Raw genomic sequence first — 17,846 nt, forward strand, 5'->3', positions numbered from 1 at the left:
AAAAAAAAAAAAAAAAAATCTGTCATAATAATAGCAAGTGGTCTGTTCTGTGAACACGTATGTGCATGCAAATACACATACTGCCTGTCTTCTGGAATGGAAGGAGGAAAATACTGTAAAAGGATAATAGCAAGAGACGAAGCAGGACATCCACATTGGCCTATATGGCCAAGAGGGCTACTTCCTGGGGCCAGGCCCATCTGCTGAAAACCCATCTATCTTTAAGCTGGTTGAAAGAAAGTCTAATCTAAGTGACATGTAGCTCTGAGGTACCAGGAAAAAGAAAACAACCAGTGCAGGCCCTTGGGGGAGTTACCAAGGAAAGCTACTTGTCTTCATTCAGAAGAACGTGCCTAGGATCAGTCACATGGTTTCCTACACAAACTGGAAAGGAGAGAGTTGATCAGCATAGAGCAGGAGTAAGCAAAATTTTGTGCGTATGTGCATTTTTCTAGGGGGAGAATTCATAGCTTTCATCATATTCTCTAAGAGCCGTATAGCTCTTAAGAAAGGATTCAAAACAACTCATTTAATTTTTATGTTTTTACTATTTTTTAAAATAATAAAACATTGCTCTTTTTAAAATAATAAAATTGCTCTTTTTAAAATAATAAAAATTGGTCTTGCTCTGTTGCCCAGGCTGGAGTACAGTGGCGCAATCACAGCTTACAAGCAGCCTGAACCTCCTGGGCCCAAGCGATTCTCCCACCTCAGCCCTCTGCCCCTACCCCAAGTAGCTGGGACCACAGGCGTGCACCACTGTGCCCAGCTAATTTTCTGGTTTTTTTACTTTGTGTAGAGACAAGATTTCACCATGTTGCCCAGTCGCGTCTCAAATTCCTGGGCTCAAGCAGTCTTTCTGCCTCAGCCTCCCAAGTGCTGGGATTACAGGCAACAAAAAAAACTAGTTTAAAAAGAAGAAATGTAGCCCAGACACGGCAGTGGCTCACGCCTGTAATCCCAGCACTTTGGGAGGCTGAGGCGGGTGGATCACCTGAGATCAGGAGTTTGATACCAGCCTGACCAACATGGTGAAACCCTGTCTCTATTAAAACTATAAAATTAGGCCGGGCGCGGTGGCTCAAGCCTGTAATCCCAGCACTTTGGGAGGCCGAGACGGGCGGATCACGAGGTCAGGAGATCGAGACCATCCTGGCTAACATGGTGAAACCCCGTCTTTACTAAAAAATACAAAAAACTAGCCGGGCGCGGTAGCGGGCGCCTGTAGTCCCAGCTACTCGGGAGGCTGAGGCAGGAGAATGGCGCAAACCAGGGAGGCGGAGCTTGCAGTGAGCTGAGATCCGGCCACTGCACTCCGGTCTGGGGGACCGAGCGAGACTCCGCCTCAAAAAAAAAAAAAAAAAAAAACTATAAAATTAGCTGGGCCTGGTGGCTCATGCCTGTAATCTCAGCTACTAGGGAGGCTAAAGCAGGAGAATCACTTGAACCCAGGAGGCGGAGATTGCAGTGAGCCAAGATAGCACCGTTGCACTCCAGCCTAAAAAAAAAAGAAGAAGAAGAAGAATAAGAAACGTAGAAAATAAATAACAACAACAAAAACAAATATATCACTTTTTAGCTGGGGAGAGCTAGGCTCAGAGGCTACATTTTGTATCTATAACTTTTTTTTTTTTTTGGTGGGGGGACAGAGTCTTGTTCTGTCACCCAGGCTAGAGTGCAGTGGTGCGACCTCAGCTCACTGCAACCTCCACCTCCTAGGTTTAAGCGATTCTCCTGCCTCAGCCTCCTGAGTAGCTGGTATTACAGGTGTGCCACCATGCCCAGATAATTTTTGTATTTTTAGTAGAGACGGAGTTTTACCATGTTGGTCAGGCTGGCCTTGAACTCCTGACTTCAGGTGATCCACCTGCCTCAGCCTCCCAAAGTGCTGCGATTACAGGTGTGAGCCACCATGCCGGCTTGCTCACATGTACTTTTATCATTAGCTGCCAGTTAATATTACTGTAATGAAATCATTTCTTTTGGCTTAGTAACTCACCTAAATGTGTCTCAGATAGTTAGCTGTTGAGGCTGAGAAGAACCTGAGTGCTGATCTGAGCGCCCCTCATTCCAGTGGCATATTGGCAGCAGACAACTGCAGGAAGGCATTGTCTTGACACCCAAGGGGGTTTAAAACGTGGGCTTTATCTTCCTGAGAAAGAGTATTACATGTCAAATAAGAACCTCAAAGATCTCAGATAGTGTTTGGGAAAATCCCATACCAGCCAAAAAATAATGATTTTAAAAAATTATCCAAGTCTGGGCACAGTGGCTTGTGCCTGTAATCCCAGCACTTTGGAAGGCTGAGGTGGGCAGATCACCTGAGGTCAACAATTCGAGACCAGCCTGGCCAACATGGTGAAACCCCATTCTGTACTAAAAATACAAAACTTAGCCAGGCATGGTGGCAGGCGCCTGTAGTCCTAGCTACTCGAGAGTCTGAGGCAGGAGAAGCGCTTGAACCTAGGAGGTGGAGGTTGCGGTGAGCCATGTCTGCACCACTCTACTGCAGCCTGGGAAACAGGGCAAGACTCTTTCTCAAAAAATAAAAAATATCCAGTATCTGTTGCTGTGGGGTCATTTGTGGAGCCTATTGATCAGGCAAGCAGGCCCTGGTCCCATTAACCATCTCTGCTACCTGTCCTTGTGAAACCCACCATCAGAGAGTGGAAAATGCAGAAGCCTGCAACCCTCAGTGTGTATATCAGAACGACTCTCAATCAGCTACTAGGGGAGCTGAGGCAGGAGAATCGCTTGAACCTGGGAAGCAGAGGTTGTGGTGAGCCGAGATCGTGTCACTGCACTCAAGCCTGGGTGACAGAGCAAGACTCCATCTCAAAATAAATAAATCAGTTAATAAAATAAGAATAAGAATAAGCCATTGTCAGCCCAGTTGGCCTAGTTTGGTCTCATGACCATCTCTTGGCTAGGGAAGGACAGGCTACCTTAATTAATTAAACCATCAGACTCTAAACAATGAGGGAAAAGTAATTCCTCCTGAAAATTAAAGCGCTTTAATCAAAAGGAGGCAGACATACGCTGGATAACTTAAAATAGCAAATTTCCCCCAATAAACTCAAATCTGTTCATTTCCAAAACCTTGGCTTTATCTCTCCCGCCATGCTACCTCTTTAATACGCTCTAGGCAGGAGTTCTTGTTACTTGGATATCTGGAAGTTAAGAGGGGAGGAGGAGAGTTAATATCACAAGGGACAAGAATGAAGTGTTTCATATTACATGATGATTTTAAATTTAAAATACTTCTCTTCCTGGCCAATATAGTATGTCCTTAGCTAGCGGTGATTCTGGATTTCCCCCCAGAGTCCAGTGAAAATAAAGTGGCATTAAACTGACCTGGGTCCGACTACCAGTTCCACCACTTGCTATCTGTATGACCTTGGACAGGGTGACATCAATAAGCCAAATTTTCCTCATGTGTAAAATGAGTTAAAACCCACCACCTTACCAGATAATTGTGCGCTTCCATTGAGGAGACATATGAAGTGCTTGACGTATAAGATGCCCCCAATAAATGCTCTTCCCACCCCATTCCCTCTGCCAACATACTACAAAATTATATGGTATTAGTATTGGTTTACTTATTTATTTATTTATTTATTTTGAGGTGGAGTCTCGCTCTGCTGCCCAGGCTGGAGTACAGTGGTGCCATCTTGGCTCACTGCAACCTCCACCTCCCGAGTTCAAGTGACTTTCCTGCCTCAGCCTCCCTAGTAGCTGTGATTACAGGCATGTACCATCATGCCCAGCTTTTGTTTGTTTGTTTGTTTTTTACATTTATTTTTAGTAGAGACAGGGTTTCACCATGTTGGCCAGGCTGGTCTCAAATCCCTGACCCCAAGTGATCAGCCCACCTCGGCCTTCCAAAGTGCTGGGATTACAGGCGTGAGCCATCGTGCCCAGCCGGTATTAGTAATTTTTGTTTTCTGAGGGTTATATGATTCACTTCTTCTGATAGGTGCTGTTTTTCTTATGGAAGGATATCCAGTTGTTTCATGATGGCATTTGCACCTCCAAAAAACATAGATGGTCCCAAAATGCAGACAAAGATGAGCACCTGGACACCCCTAAACCATCAGCTATTGAATGACCGGGTAAGTGACTAGAACTGTTTTATCAATTGAATCCATGACTTAAAGGAAAAAAGATATTAAAATTTTACTTACCGAAATACGAACAGGAATTATTTAGGATTGTGTAATGGATGAACAAAAACCAAAATGAAGATATTCAAAAACTTTTACTGAACCCTTGCTATATGGGCAAAGCTGGCAATAGACACAGAGTCCTTGCCCAAGAAGAAAATGTCTTGGATTTGTTCTTTTGCCCACTGTCACCTTCCTCTCCCACCCCACTTGCCTTTTTTCTTCCATCGCTTGTTCTCCCTAGAATCACCAGAACTAAGAAAGGAGAGAGTGGTCCATGGCATTCCCCAAAACCCGGTTTTCTTGGTATAGTTGAGGTTGCTGGGTAATGCTGCACATTTAATAAGATATATAAAAGAATACATTTCAGCTGATTATTCACATTACTCAGGTTCTCTTAAGATGTTTATTTTCATGGCCGGGTGCAGTGGCTGATGCTTATAATCCCAGCACTTTGGGAGGCCGAGGCGGGCAGATCATCTGAGGTCAGGGGTTCGAGACCAGCCTGGCTAACGTGGTGAAACCCCGTTTCTATTAAAAATACAAAAAAAAATTAGCTGGGCGTGGTGGTAGGCACCTATAATCCCAGCTACTTGGGAGGCTGAGGCAGGAGAATCACTTGAACCTGGGAGGTGGAGGTTGCAGTGAGCCGAGATCACACCATTGCACTCCCGCTTGGGCAACAAGAGGAAACTCCATCTCAACAACAACAGCAACAACAACAAAGACAACAACAAAGAATTTATTTTCCACCTGCACTCTGGGAAGGTGCCAGCGGAACACACTAAAGGATCACGGTGGACGGCTGTGGTGTGAGAGTGACCATCCTCTAGGGGTTTCTATTCCTGCTTCAGTTAGGGACAAAATTTACCAACAGGTCTGTAAGCTCCAGTGACCAATCGCTGTATACAAGGACCACACCTATTTGGCAGGAAAACACAATCACCATGTATAAAACTGACCTCATCCTCTCGCTCCTACATACCAGTTACTCCCCCGGTGAGAGGCACTACTTTATACCAAGTCACTCAAGCCAGAAATTCTGCTTCTCCCTGTCCAGTCTGGGATTTGATTTTCCCCCAGATTACAAGCTAAAAAGTTAGCCTGTGACTTATGGAATAGAAGACTCTGCTGTTTCACAATAAAAGATGAGATTCTTGGGTCAAAAACAACTTTACTTACAAGCAGCAAGTGGCATGAACATTATGTTTGCATGGGTTCTGCTGGTCCTCCCCATCCCACAGGTGTGACGCATAGGGCCCAGATGAATGCTACACATACAGTGGTTTGAACCACAGCTGAGGAACAATGAGCCCAGGGCACCCACTGCTTTTCATAGTAAGCAGTAACTAAGCCTGCTCTTGCTCCCAAAGGGAGACATTACCTCATCCCTCAAGGTTGCCCTACTGCAGACACAACCTGTAAGAATGGCCCAAGTCACGAATGCTCAGGGCCTTGCCTTTTTTTTTGAGACAGAGTCTCACTGTGTCACCAGACTGGAGTGCAGTGGTGCGATCTCAAGTCACTACAACCTCCACCTCCCGGATTCAAATGATTCTCCTGCCTCAGCCTCCCTAGTAGCTGGGACTACAGGCACACGCCACCACACCCAGCTAATTTTTGTATTTTTAGTAGAGACAGGGTTTCACCATGTTGGCCAGGATGGTCTCGACGTTTTGACCCCTGATCTTCCTGCCTCGGCCTCCGAAAGTGCTGGGATTACAGGGTGAGCCACCGTGCTCGGCCACGAATACTCAGGCCCATACATCCTTGGCATGCCACGATGTTTCAGTGTGAGAGGCACACAGAGAAGTGTCTACCAACGCTCCCTTGCTACCATATGTAATTTGCTTTCCAGAACTCTGAGTCCTCCTCCTGATCTCTCATTCAGGCCTCTCTTCTCCACCCGCCTATCTACTTCCAGCTCCACTCTCAGCTCACAGTCTGCACCCTTTGCCTAGTATACTGCAGTCACCCACTAACTGGTTTCACTGCCTCTGTCCCTGCCAATCCATCCTCTATTCTGGTCCCAGAGAGATCTTTCTAAGATTCCGATTCTATTATGTGAAACCAGTAATAGGCTCCACTCCCAAGAGTAAATTCCAACACCCCCAGGCATAGCATTGAGGATCTTTCATGGTCTGACCTCAGCCAACTTCCCGGCTCCATCCCTGCCACTGCTCCTTCACATCCGATGCCCAGGCCCAGTTCAGGGCCCCCAGGTGAACCCTGCTGTCCCACACCTCCATGCCTTTGCATATGCCCTCGCCGTTGCCTCCTATCTGAGTCAATTCAAATGTCCTTTCCTCTGTGAAGCCTCCCCCTGCGTCCTGCTTCCTTTTCTTTGCTCTCATCATTATTTACTGGCTTTCCCAGTCAACTCCCAGGCATGAAGAGTTGAGATTCTGTCTTTTCTCTGTGTACCCCTAGGAACCTGGTTTGGTTCCTGAAGCATAAGAAATAGAGCCAGGGCTGGGCCTGGTGGCTCACGCTTGTAATCCCAGCACTTTGGGAGGCCAAGGCGAGTGGATCACCTGAGGTCAGGAGTTCAAGACCAGCCTGGCCAACATGGTGAAACCCCATCTCTACTAAAAAATATAAAAATTAGTCGGGCGTGGTGATGCACCCTTGTAGTCCCAGCTTCTCAGGAGGCCGAGGCAGAAGAATCACTTGAACCAAGGAGGTGGAGGTTGCAGTGAGTCAAGATTGTGCCACTACACTCCAGTGCCTGGGCAACAGAGTGAGACTCTGTCTCAGAAAAAAAAGAAAGAAAGAAAGAGAGAAAGAGAGAAAGAAAGAAAGAAGGGAGGGAGGGAGGAAGGGAAGGAAGGAAGGGAGGGAGGGAGGGAGGGAGGGAAGGAAGGAAAGGATGGAAAGGAAAGGAAATTGAATCAGAGTTCAGGTCTACTCCCTGGTACCTCTTTCATTAACTCTTGTCTTCCTGCCTCTTCATCTTTGTGTCCTTAGCCTGGATTTGCCCCTCTGCCCCTCTAAACTCAACAGATGGGCTCATCCCTTGGCAAAGCTGTCATCCAACCTGAACCCTCCTGCTCAGTACTTTGTATTTCTAGTCAAATCAGTTTCTACTGATGAGCAATTTTAGGAAAGGAACAGAAGGGCCAAGGTAGAGATTGGAATAGTGAGAAATAAAATGGAGAGAGACTGAAAAAGGAAAATGATAAAGGAAATGAGGAAAGAGAATTAAAAAAGAAAAATAGAGGGACCTGTAGAAACAAAAGGAAAGGCAGAGAAAGAGGGAGAGAAAGATTCAGCCTTCATCTAGCCATGAACAACAAACAAATCTATTAAAAAAATTTTGAGAGGCAGGCACAGTGGCTCGCAGCTGTAATCCCAGCACTTTGGGAGGGTGAAGCCAGTGGATCGCTTGAGGCCAAGAGTTTAAGACCAGCCTGTGCAACATAGTGAGACCTCATCTTTATATAAAAAAAAAAAGTAAAATAAAATATTAGCCTGGCATGGTGGTGCATGCCTATGGTCCCAGCTACTTGGGAGGCTGAGGCAGGAGGATTGCTTGAACCCAGGAGTTGGAGGTTGGGGTGAGCCACGATTGCACCACTGCACTCCAGCCTGAGTGACAGAGAGAGACTCTGTCTCTGAAAAAAGAAAGAAAGAAAATCGTTTTTATCCAGCTCAACAGTAATTTACTCAGCACCTGTTTGCAATGGTTGAAACTCTCCCACAGTTTGTATAATAGCTTATCTGGTTCCCCTACCAAAACTTCAGGGTCTCATTTTGAAATCTGTCTTCCCACAGAATTGTGAAGGTTTTACACACATGTGAAAAAGTGACTTGAATTCAAATAGGCGTTCATTGGATTCCTTGATTTTCAGAAATTTTCTTCGAAAAATTACGAATCTTGATCAATGTAGCAGCTGTGGAGAAGAAAAGTGTCTTAGGAGGCAAAAAATTTCCTGAATGCCTCTTGCAGTTCGATTTTTAGAGAAGCTGATTCTGAGATTAGCATGTAGAGTGTTGACTGGAGAGGACTTTCTGGATTAGCACCTGGGAAAGGAAGGAAATAAAAGGAAAAGAAGAGAAAAGGGGCAGATGTGGGATAAAGGAAGAAGTTGGGCTGGAATGCAGTCTCAGTGAGGTCCCCACTGACCCCATAGGACTCCCTGAGGCTGCCATGGTGCTTCAGATTGGTTGTAAAGAAATACCTGAGGCTGGGTAATTTATAAAGAAAAGTGGTTTAACTGGCTCACAGTTCTGCAGGCTGTACAGGAAGCACAATGGCATCTGCTTCTGGGACGGTCTCAAGGAACTTTCCATCGTGGCAGAGGGCAAAGCGGGAGGAGGCATCTTACGTGGCAGGAGCCAGAGGAAGAGTGAGACAGGGGAGGTCCCACACAGTTTTAAACAACCAGATCTCATGAGAACTTACTCCCGCTGATGACAGTGCTAGGGAGATGGTGTTAAACCATGAGAAACCGCCCCCATAATCCAATCACCTCCCACCAGGCCCCGCTTCCAACATAGGGAATTACAATTTTTTTTTTTTTTTTTTTGAGACAGAATTCACTCTGTTACCCAGGCTGGAGTGCAATGGCGCGATCTAGGCTCACTGCAACCTCTGCCTCCCAGTTCAAGCGATTCTCCTGCCTCAGCCTCCTGAGTAGCAGGGATTGCAGGCGCCCACCACCACACCTGGCTAATTTTCATATTTTTAGTAGAAATGGAGTTTCACCATGGTGGCCAGGCTGATCTCAAACTCCTGACCTCAGTGATCCACTGGCCTTGGCCTCCCAAAGTGCTAGGATTACAGGCGTGAGTCAAGGCGCCCAGCCGGAGATTACAATTTGATAGGAGATTTGGTGGGGACAGAGATCCAAACCACATCATTTGTCTTACATTGTGGCAAGGGGGAAGTGGGAAAGAGGGTCTGGTCTTTATACTTCCACACTGACCCACCATTCAGTGGGCGCCAGCTGCCTACCCACCCCCACCAGGTCTGACCTTGGGCAAGGCAGCTCTCTAAAGCTTGTGACTGTCACTCAGCAGCCTTCCAACAGGTGGGGAAATAAATCCTTCAGTTCTGGAGGGGAACGAGTGCATCACAGCACTCATTGGTTCTTTAATAGATTTGTATCCAATTTAACGATCACTTCTCAAGATAATATGTATTTTATTGTCCTGAACTCCCATTTTATTCCAAAAAAAAATCATTTTTTTGTTTAGTTAGGTTATTGTGTGGCGTAAAACTATTTTAAAAAATCTTTGTGTGTATATATACACATAAGTATGTGTACGAATGCACAGAGTCACACATATAGAATTTGTATGTGATTATGCCAAGCTGATGTTTGTTTGTTTGTTTGTTTGTTTTTGAGGATCTCACTCTGTCACCCAGGCTGGAGTACAGTGGCACAATCACAGCTCACTGCAGCCTCCACCTCCTGGGCTCAAGTGATTTTCCTGTCTCATCCTCCCAAGTAGCTAGGACCACCAGGCTCACACCACCATGCCCGGCTAATTTTCTTTTTTTTTATTTTTGGTAGAGACAAGGTCTCGCTGTGTTGCTCATGCTGGTCTCAAACTCCTGAGCTCAAGTGAGCCTCTGTTTCAGCCTCCCAAAGCTCCGGGATTACAGGCATCAACCACCATGCCCAGCCATATCAAACTGTTAATACTGGTTTTTCCTGAAGAGTTATATGGGTGTTGGTGGACAGAGGAGGGTCTGTTAGAAGAAAGAGCTTTCATTTTATTACTTCATACAATGCAGCAGTTTCCAATTTTAAAACAAATTAGAATATAAATATGTATCATATATTATACACACACATATCCGTACATATAAGCAAACAAAGGACGATAACTTCTGGGAATTGAAAACTCTGGTTTCAAATCGGCTGTACCAATTTTACCTTCTCTGGGCTTTATCCTCCTTTGTAAAATGAGTGGATTGGATCAGATGACCTTGAAGGTCTCTTCTGGATCTAACATTCTAACTGTGTGAAAGGAATTAAAAATAGATGCCCAAGGAGACAGCTGGCCAAAAGGCATGCAGGCAATCATTTCAAGGGGCTTCCACACTTCTAAATGAGGGTGTTTGTCACCAATGATCAGTGAAATTTTAAGGTCCTGGTTTTTGGTTTTGTTTTAATTTTGTCTTTCTTCTATTCTGTAGTAAAATGTGAAATATGGAACTATCTTAGACCAAAATAAGAGTCACAGGATTTTAACTTCACAGCAGGCTTTAAGCAGAGAGATTGAATTCTCTAAATTCAAATTTAGATGCCTAAAACAAACCCAGCATCACCAGGATAGGCATATTTAACGGATTAGTAAGTTATTCAAGCATTGTAAATTTTGAGTGAAGGAATGTTTTTAAAATGTGTATTTCTTTGCCAACTAGTGTTTTAATTGAAAGTGATCTTTATCACACACACACATAGAAAGGTAACTATGGAAGGTGATGGATAGGACAATTTCCTTGACATTTCATTATGTATGTATATATCAAAGCATCAAGTTGTATACCTTAAATATACACAGTTTTTAAAAAGAAACGAAAGTGATCCACATTTCTTTTAGAGTATGGTTCACACATGTTGTACAGTACATGTTAAAAAAAGATGTTCTGAGAAAAAGCACCCAGTTTCCATCAATCGATCATTATTTAGGGGCCCCTAAATATCTCACTCCTACATTGTAATGATGTCACACGGTGAAATATGTAACTACAGTGTCAACAGACGGAAATAACAACCGTGGGATTTTGACTTAACAGCAGGCTCTGAGTAAACTGTGATATAAACAGACTGCGGCATCTTGCAAGAAAAGAAGATCCATTTTAATATTTCCATTTGGAAGAAATACTTTGTTTTCCATCTCTTTAAAATGAAGAACCTGATTGCAAATCTTTGAAATAAAGACTTGCTCCAAACCAAGGTGTGTAAGACTATAAGTCCAACTGAGAACCTGACAACAAAATTATCTGCCCAAAATGATACGTCTTGTCAAAGGTAGAGTCAGAACCAGATCTGGGGTCTCCTGACTTTCAGTCTAGTGTCTTTCCTCTACCCCTTGTGTCCCATCAGTTTCTGCTTGAGTTTACCTTCTGGTAAAGAGCTGGACTTGCATGGACTCTGCTTAGACTTTGTCTCATGTTTTAGCCTGTGTAGCACTTCCCAATATCCACCCCATTCCTTTTCTACTACCCTCTTGTTGACTGTCTTTTCCCCTTTAAGCCAGTTTCCTTTTGTTTCCAATGGGTCACACCATCATTGGACACCATGCTTCAACTTCCTCTTGAAGCTCTGTTGTGGTCTCAGGACCTAACCTCTGTTTCTTCTTATAGTCAGACCAAAGCATGGGCAGAAGTTCATCAAGAATGTAAGGCTGGAAGTCAGACCAAGGATCTGGTGAGGAATCAAGTGCAGTGTTGAGCTGAACACATAGTTTGGACCCAGAGATTTTTTAAATATCTGTAAATATAACCTCTTTGGTCCTCTGCTTATCCTTTCTAAAATATAGGAATCGAATAAAAAGATCTTTAGGATTCCTTTTAGCTCTAAAATTCGATGACTTCTGAAACTTTCTTCTTGTTGTTAGTCAATCAGCAAAATGGTTTATTGAGGGCCTTCCATGGACTCTGTACTTGAGGGTTCTATGGAGCATGTAAGAGAAAGTGGTTGTAATCTACTTGGGAAGATAAAATTAACAGACACCACTAGAGAGCAAAACAAACACTATAAAGTCTAAGTGAAGCATGAACTATAAATGGAGTAGGAGTTGGGAGGAGAGAAATCCCTGGGCTTCAGAAAAGTGACAACACTGGTTGCACGGGTTGGGCAATGCATGATTGATAGAGAAGAATTCAGACAATATTTGAATCCAGATATTTTGAATCTTCTGTGTTCTACAGATTCTCTTCTACTTCTTTTCATCTAGAGATTCTGAGTTTATCTGTTGCCATTATTTGAGGGTCCTGGTAGCCTAGGTGGCAGTTAGCCGCGGGGGAGGGTCTTTTTCTTCTTCTTTTATGTGCAAAAAGCATCTGTCTGTAACAGAAGAGATTCCCTGGCCAAGAGCAAAACTGACATTTCGCTGGTCCCGAGGTGGTGGCTGAACCAGTTATTTCAATTCCTATTTTGTATGTCCTTGGCAACCAGAGCTTGAGAGTTAAAAAAGGAAGGAAAGCATGATCTGTGGGAAGCATAAAACCAGCTCCTCAACCTCTTCCATAAAAAGAGAAGAAATAGGTCTGAGCCACCTCTCCAAGAGGGAACATTCTTACAGCACTAGAGAATGTAGTGAGTGCCAAGAGGAGGGAAAAACATCAATCCCAATTTTGAAAGCTGACAGAGGGTGTATGGGATAAAGCAAGTGAGACATTCAAATATGTTCATTACTCTCTCTTCCTCTCTTAATAACCCCCTTCTCTGCCACATGTACCCATGTTAGTCTTCCTTTCCTCAGTCACTGAAATGTACATATGCACTGATGCTCAGAAAAGCACCTCAACACCAATATATAAAGATACTCACATTGTACTGATACATCCATACGGATATTCATTCTCACAATCACATTCATTCAATTCAATAAACATAGATACCTGTTACATGCTCTGTAAGCACTCTGCTGGAGATGTCAAGATGAATAAGACTTAGTTTCTGTCCAAAATAGTATATTGTAATAAACCTGTACCAACAAATATTCAAGTGGAAGCCCAGAGGTGCACACACACACATTTCTAATCCTACAGATGTGTACGTACTTGTACGCCCACTGATATGTGTATACACTGAAATAGAAAAACGGAACTGGTCATTCACCTGTTTCATAAATTCTCATACTATTAATACTGAAACATTTCAGATGGGGGAGTTTCATGTTCCTGTTTTTTTGTTAGTTTTTTCATCTCCTTTCAAATTCTAAAACTGATTTCCCTTTATAATTCCATTTTTTAAATTTCTTTCCCTTTAAACAACTATTACTTCTTTCTTTTTCTTCTTCTTCTTTTTTTTTTTTTTGACAGAGTCTGGCGCTGTCACCCAGGTAAGAAGTACAATGACATGATCATAGCTCACTGCAGCCTCAACTCCCCGAGCTCAAGTGATCCTCCCACTTCAGCCTCAGCTGGGACTACAGGGACACACCACCACACCTGGCTAATTTTTTGTATTTTTTGTAGAGATGGAGTCTCACCATGTTGCTCAGGCTGCTCTTAAACTCCCTAGCTCAAATGATCTGCCTGCCTCGGCCTCCCAAAGTGCTGGGATTACAGGTGTGAGCCACTGTACCCAGCCTTATTACTTCTTCTTTCATATGAATTATTCCACACGTAGAAACTGAAATAAAAAAAAGAGAGAAACCTTGCCCAGGGTAAAAATACATAACCTCAGGAGTAAAATCTGTCTTTTTATATTCAGTTGATACAATGAATGTTTATTCACAGATCCCTTAATGATATCTTTCTTGTAATGGGTATTTTGAACTATGATATATGAAATTACCATGTTCTTTTTTACTTATTGTAGGTATTTGAAGAAAGAAGAGCCCTGCTTGGCAAATGGGTAAACATTTAAAATATAGTGTGTATTTATATTAATGTTTTTGCATTATGTTATGTTATCTGTTTTCATCTTTCAGGCTGCTTTTAAAAAATCAGACTGGGTGGCTTATAAATAGCAGGCATTTTTTACTCAACTTGGATAGAAAGAAAAAAAACCCAGACATTTATTTTTCATGGTTCCAGAGGCTTAGGAAGCTCAAGATCAAGGTGCTGGCAGATTCAGTGTCTGCTGAGGCCTCTCTTCATAGACAGTCACCTCCTCACTGTGTCCTCACATGGCAGAAGAGGGGGAATGAGTTATCTGTGGTCTCCTTTATAAGGACAATAATCCCCTTCTTGAGGCCCACCCTCATGACCTAATCACTTCACAAGGGCCCCACCTCCTAATCCCATCACACTGGGGGGTTGAGATTTCAACATGAATTTGGGGGTGACATAAACATTCAGTCTGCAGCATTATCACAGAGCCCAGAGAATTCAGCTTGGATTTAAGGGAGTGCTTCCTCATTGCCTGAGAAGCATGACAGGTGCTTTCTGTAAGTATCAGTTAGGATTTGGTCAGGGAAACAGAAATCGTATCTTATTTTAACAGACATAATTAAATGAAAAGGATTGGTTAAGCAAATATTGGAGAACAGAAGAAACAAAAAGGGAATGCTGAGGTTCCAGGGAGGTAGAACCGTGGGAATTAGCTACCACCAGTTTTCCTGGTACTGGGAGCTCAGAGGGAAGACCTTCAGCACCATAGGGAAGCCAGATTTCTATGGAATAAAGCAGATGACATCACAGCCAGCTGGTTCTGATACACCTGGCAAAACATGATGGTTCTAGGTGTATGGGGAAAAAAGGCTGGACCTTGGAATCAATGGCTACTGTCAGGGTCAAGAGTTAGGTGATCCTGATAGGAACAGCAACCAAGCAGGAGGAAGTTTCTCTTCCCTCAGTTTCCCTCTAGCACCTTCCGCCTCATTGGCAGCATTTATCAGGGAGCCAGCTGTCAAAGGAGAAATATGGTGATAGAGATCCTGCCTTCTTTTCTTTTTTTGAGACGGAGGTTTGCTCTTGTTGCCCAGGCTGGAATGTAATGGCACCATCTCAGATCACTGCAACCTCCTCTGCCTCCCAGGTTCAAGTGATTTTCCTGCCTCAGCCTTCTGAGTAGCTGGGATTACAGGCGCCCAACACCACACCTGGCTAGTTTGTTGTATTTTTAGTAGATCTGGAGTTTCACCATGTTGGCCAGGCTGGTCTTAAACTCCTGACCTCAGGTGACCCATCACCCTTGACCTCCCAAAGTGCTGGGATTACAGGTGTGAACCACATGCCCAGCCCAAGAGATCCTGCCTTCTATGCTCACAAAGTAGAGCGTAGAAAGGTGGATTTGGGTCAGGTGCAATAGCTCACAGCTGTAATACCAGTACTTTGGGAGGCTGAGGGAGGAGGAGAGCTTAAAGCCAGGAGTTTGAGACTAGCCCTGGCAACATAACAAGACCCCATATCTACAAAAATAATAATTTAAAAAATTAGGCAGGCGTGGTGGTGCATTCCTATAGTCCCAGCTACTTGGGATGGACAAGGCAGGAGGATTGCTTGAGCCCAGGAGTTCAAGGCTGTAGTGAGCTGTTGCACTGGTGCACTCCAGCCTGGGCAACAGAGCAAGACCATGTCTCAAAACAAACAAACCCCAAAATAGAAAGATGAATTTGGATCTGAGGGACGATAACTTAGTAACCAGCACGGTTTACTCATTTGGCTACTCAGCATTCATATATACCCTTCTATAGATCTTGACACTTTCATACAAGAACTGTAACAATGTTATGTTTTTACCTGACAAGATACAACTGACCTTCATCAAAAACTAGGACTTTCTCATCTGTTCCTCAAAAGGAGGGACACAGAGTCTCAATGGCCATCCCTGGATGATGATCAAAATATCCATCTCTGGGCATTTTTTTTGAGATTCTCTATTTTCTTTCTTCAAGAGAATAATCTACAGAGGCAGGGCTGGCTTCTATCCTGTTTTTCGTTGTATGTACATACTTCAATGCTTACCAGGCATTAACAGATATTTTCTAAATCAATAAATAATAGTCTCTTGTTTTTCTCCTTTCCCCAAACAAACTTATTCCTTAAAATCACTAAATCATATGGTAGCCTATGTACCCCTGCAAAAACCTAATGAATGGTGCTTAAGGGAGATATTTCTACTTTTTATTTACATTTCTGTCTCCATTTTAATTTAGATTTTCTTTGTTTGTGTGTTTCATGGACTTCAAGACAGTAACATAAGACATGCATTTTCGAAAGAAAGAGAGAGAAAGGAAGGAGGGCGGGGGGGAGGAAGGGAGGGAGGGAAGAAGGAGAAATAAAGATACCAGTGTTTTTACTTAGCATTGCTTGGAATTTTCACTGTAGGCATCCAGCACTGTCTTAGTTTTAAAGTCTAATCTAGTATTAGAAGTGAAGTCATTTTTTTAAAAAGAATCTAGACAGTGAGAGATAAAATGTAATATGAATTGTATTCAATGATAGACAGTCTGGAAGTGTTTTCACATTTGGCCATAGAATTTGGCAATTTTTGTTCATTTATTTGCACATGGTTCTGTCTAATGTTCTGTACAACAGCAAATAAAATAATCAAGAGAAACGGAAAAGCTCTTCTACTTTGCTGTTTCATGCTACTACTTAATCCCCTTCCTCTCAAATCTCTGCCCTTCAATCCCTGTTAGAAAAGGCTGTTGCCTCCCAAATTGAGAGAGAACACAGCAGGAGAAGTGAAAAGGGAAAGAATCTCAGATTTTCTCTCAGCTTCTGCTCTGTAGCTAGTAGAAATAATAGTAATATAATAACCCATTTTAATAAAGTCGATGACATCACTTTTAACTTGCTGGAAACAACCATAATCAGAGTTAGAATTCAAAAGAGAAACAAGGAAAACTATTTTGCAAATTGCATGACAGAAAAATGATTAATATCCAGGATATATAAAGAGTTCCTACAAGTCAATAAGAAAAATACAAATATCCCTACAGAATAATGGGCTAATATAAGAATGAGGAATATTTTAAGAATAAATGAACACTAAGCATATAAAATATGCTCAATTTTACCAAAATCAGAGAAATGCAAATGAAAACAATGAAATGCCAAAATTCTCTCTTCCTTGCCTGTATGGCAAAAATTGAAGAATTAGATAATATATATAACTCTTCATTATATATATTATATATGTAATATACCCTGTAAGGAAGGATTCGCTAGAGAGCAGGAAGATACTTTTAAACTCACTTGGAGGGAATGTAAAATGGTAAAGACCTTTTAAAGACCATTTGACAGGATCTGTTAAAATTTTAAATGCACGTACCCTTTGAGCCTCTATATTTATGTATATTAGAGAAATATTGATTCAGAACATGAAAAGGCATGAAAAAGCATGTACCAAGATATTGCTCCTCCTCCTTCTTTTTCTTTCTTCCTATTGGAAAGGTTATCGGTAGTAATGATATCAGTAGTAAATTGAGTAAACAGAAAATGCTATATTCATTCTACTATGAATGAGAAGACAATATGCCCTGGAGTTCATTACATATCAGGACATGTGTGGTTACATTTTGTTTATTTATTTATTATTATTATTATGATTATTATTATTTTGAGACAGAGTCTGGCTCTGTCACCCAGGCTGGAGTGCATTGGCTCACTGCAACCTCCACCTCCCAGGTTCAAGCGATTCTCCTGCCTCAGCCTCCTGAGTAGCTGAGATTACAGGCGTGTGCCACCACGCCCAGCTAATTTTTGTATTTTTAGTAGAGACAGCATTTCACCATGTTGGTCAGGCTGGTGTGGAACTCCTGACCTTGTGATCCACCCACCTTGGCCTCTCAAAGTGCTGGTATTACAGTCGTGAGCCACCACGCCCGGCCATTTTATTTTTTAAACTGCTACATAGTATTCTCTGGGATGGGTATACTCTAATTTATTTCACTGCCTCCAAGTTGATGGAGATATGTGTGTGTGTGTGAATGTATAGAAATGCATGACCATCTTCCAGGCATGGTGGTGTGCGCCTCAAGTCCCAGCTAATCCAGAGACTAAAGCAGGAGAATTTACCTGAGCCCAGGAGTTTGAAGCTGTAGTGC

The 17,846-nt window shown here is 42.9% G+C and overlaps 1 protein-coding gene across 2 annotated transcripts in view; it reads left to right on the plus strand.

The window, feature by feature from the left end:
• Positions 1-17,846, plus strand: part of FBXO16 (F-box protein 16) — a 60,022-nt gene that overhangs the window by 3,293 nt on the left and 38,883 nt on the right. The window contains exons 2-3 of one of the 2 annotated variants that reach the window (XM_011944559.1): positions 3,998-4,112; positions 13,670-13,705. In XM_011944559.1, coding sequence (XP_011799949.1) covers positions 4,014-4,112; positions 13,670-13,705 — 135 coding nt within the window. In that variant the 5' untranslated portion in view covers positions 3,998-4,013. The remainder of the gene's footprint in view (positions 1-3,997; positions 4,113-13,669; positions 13,706-17,846) is intronic. The other variant, XM_011944560.1, reaches the window with a different exon arrangement.

The sequence above is a fragment of the Colobus angolensis genome, unplaced genomic scaffold (assembly GCF_000951035.1).
Source record: "Colobus angolensis palliatus isolate OR3802 unplaced genomic scaffold, Cang.pa_1.0 Scaffold233, whole genome shotgun sequence".
NCBI lineage: Eukaryota > Metazoa > Chordata > Mammalia > Primates > Cercopithecidae > Colobus > Colobus angolensis.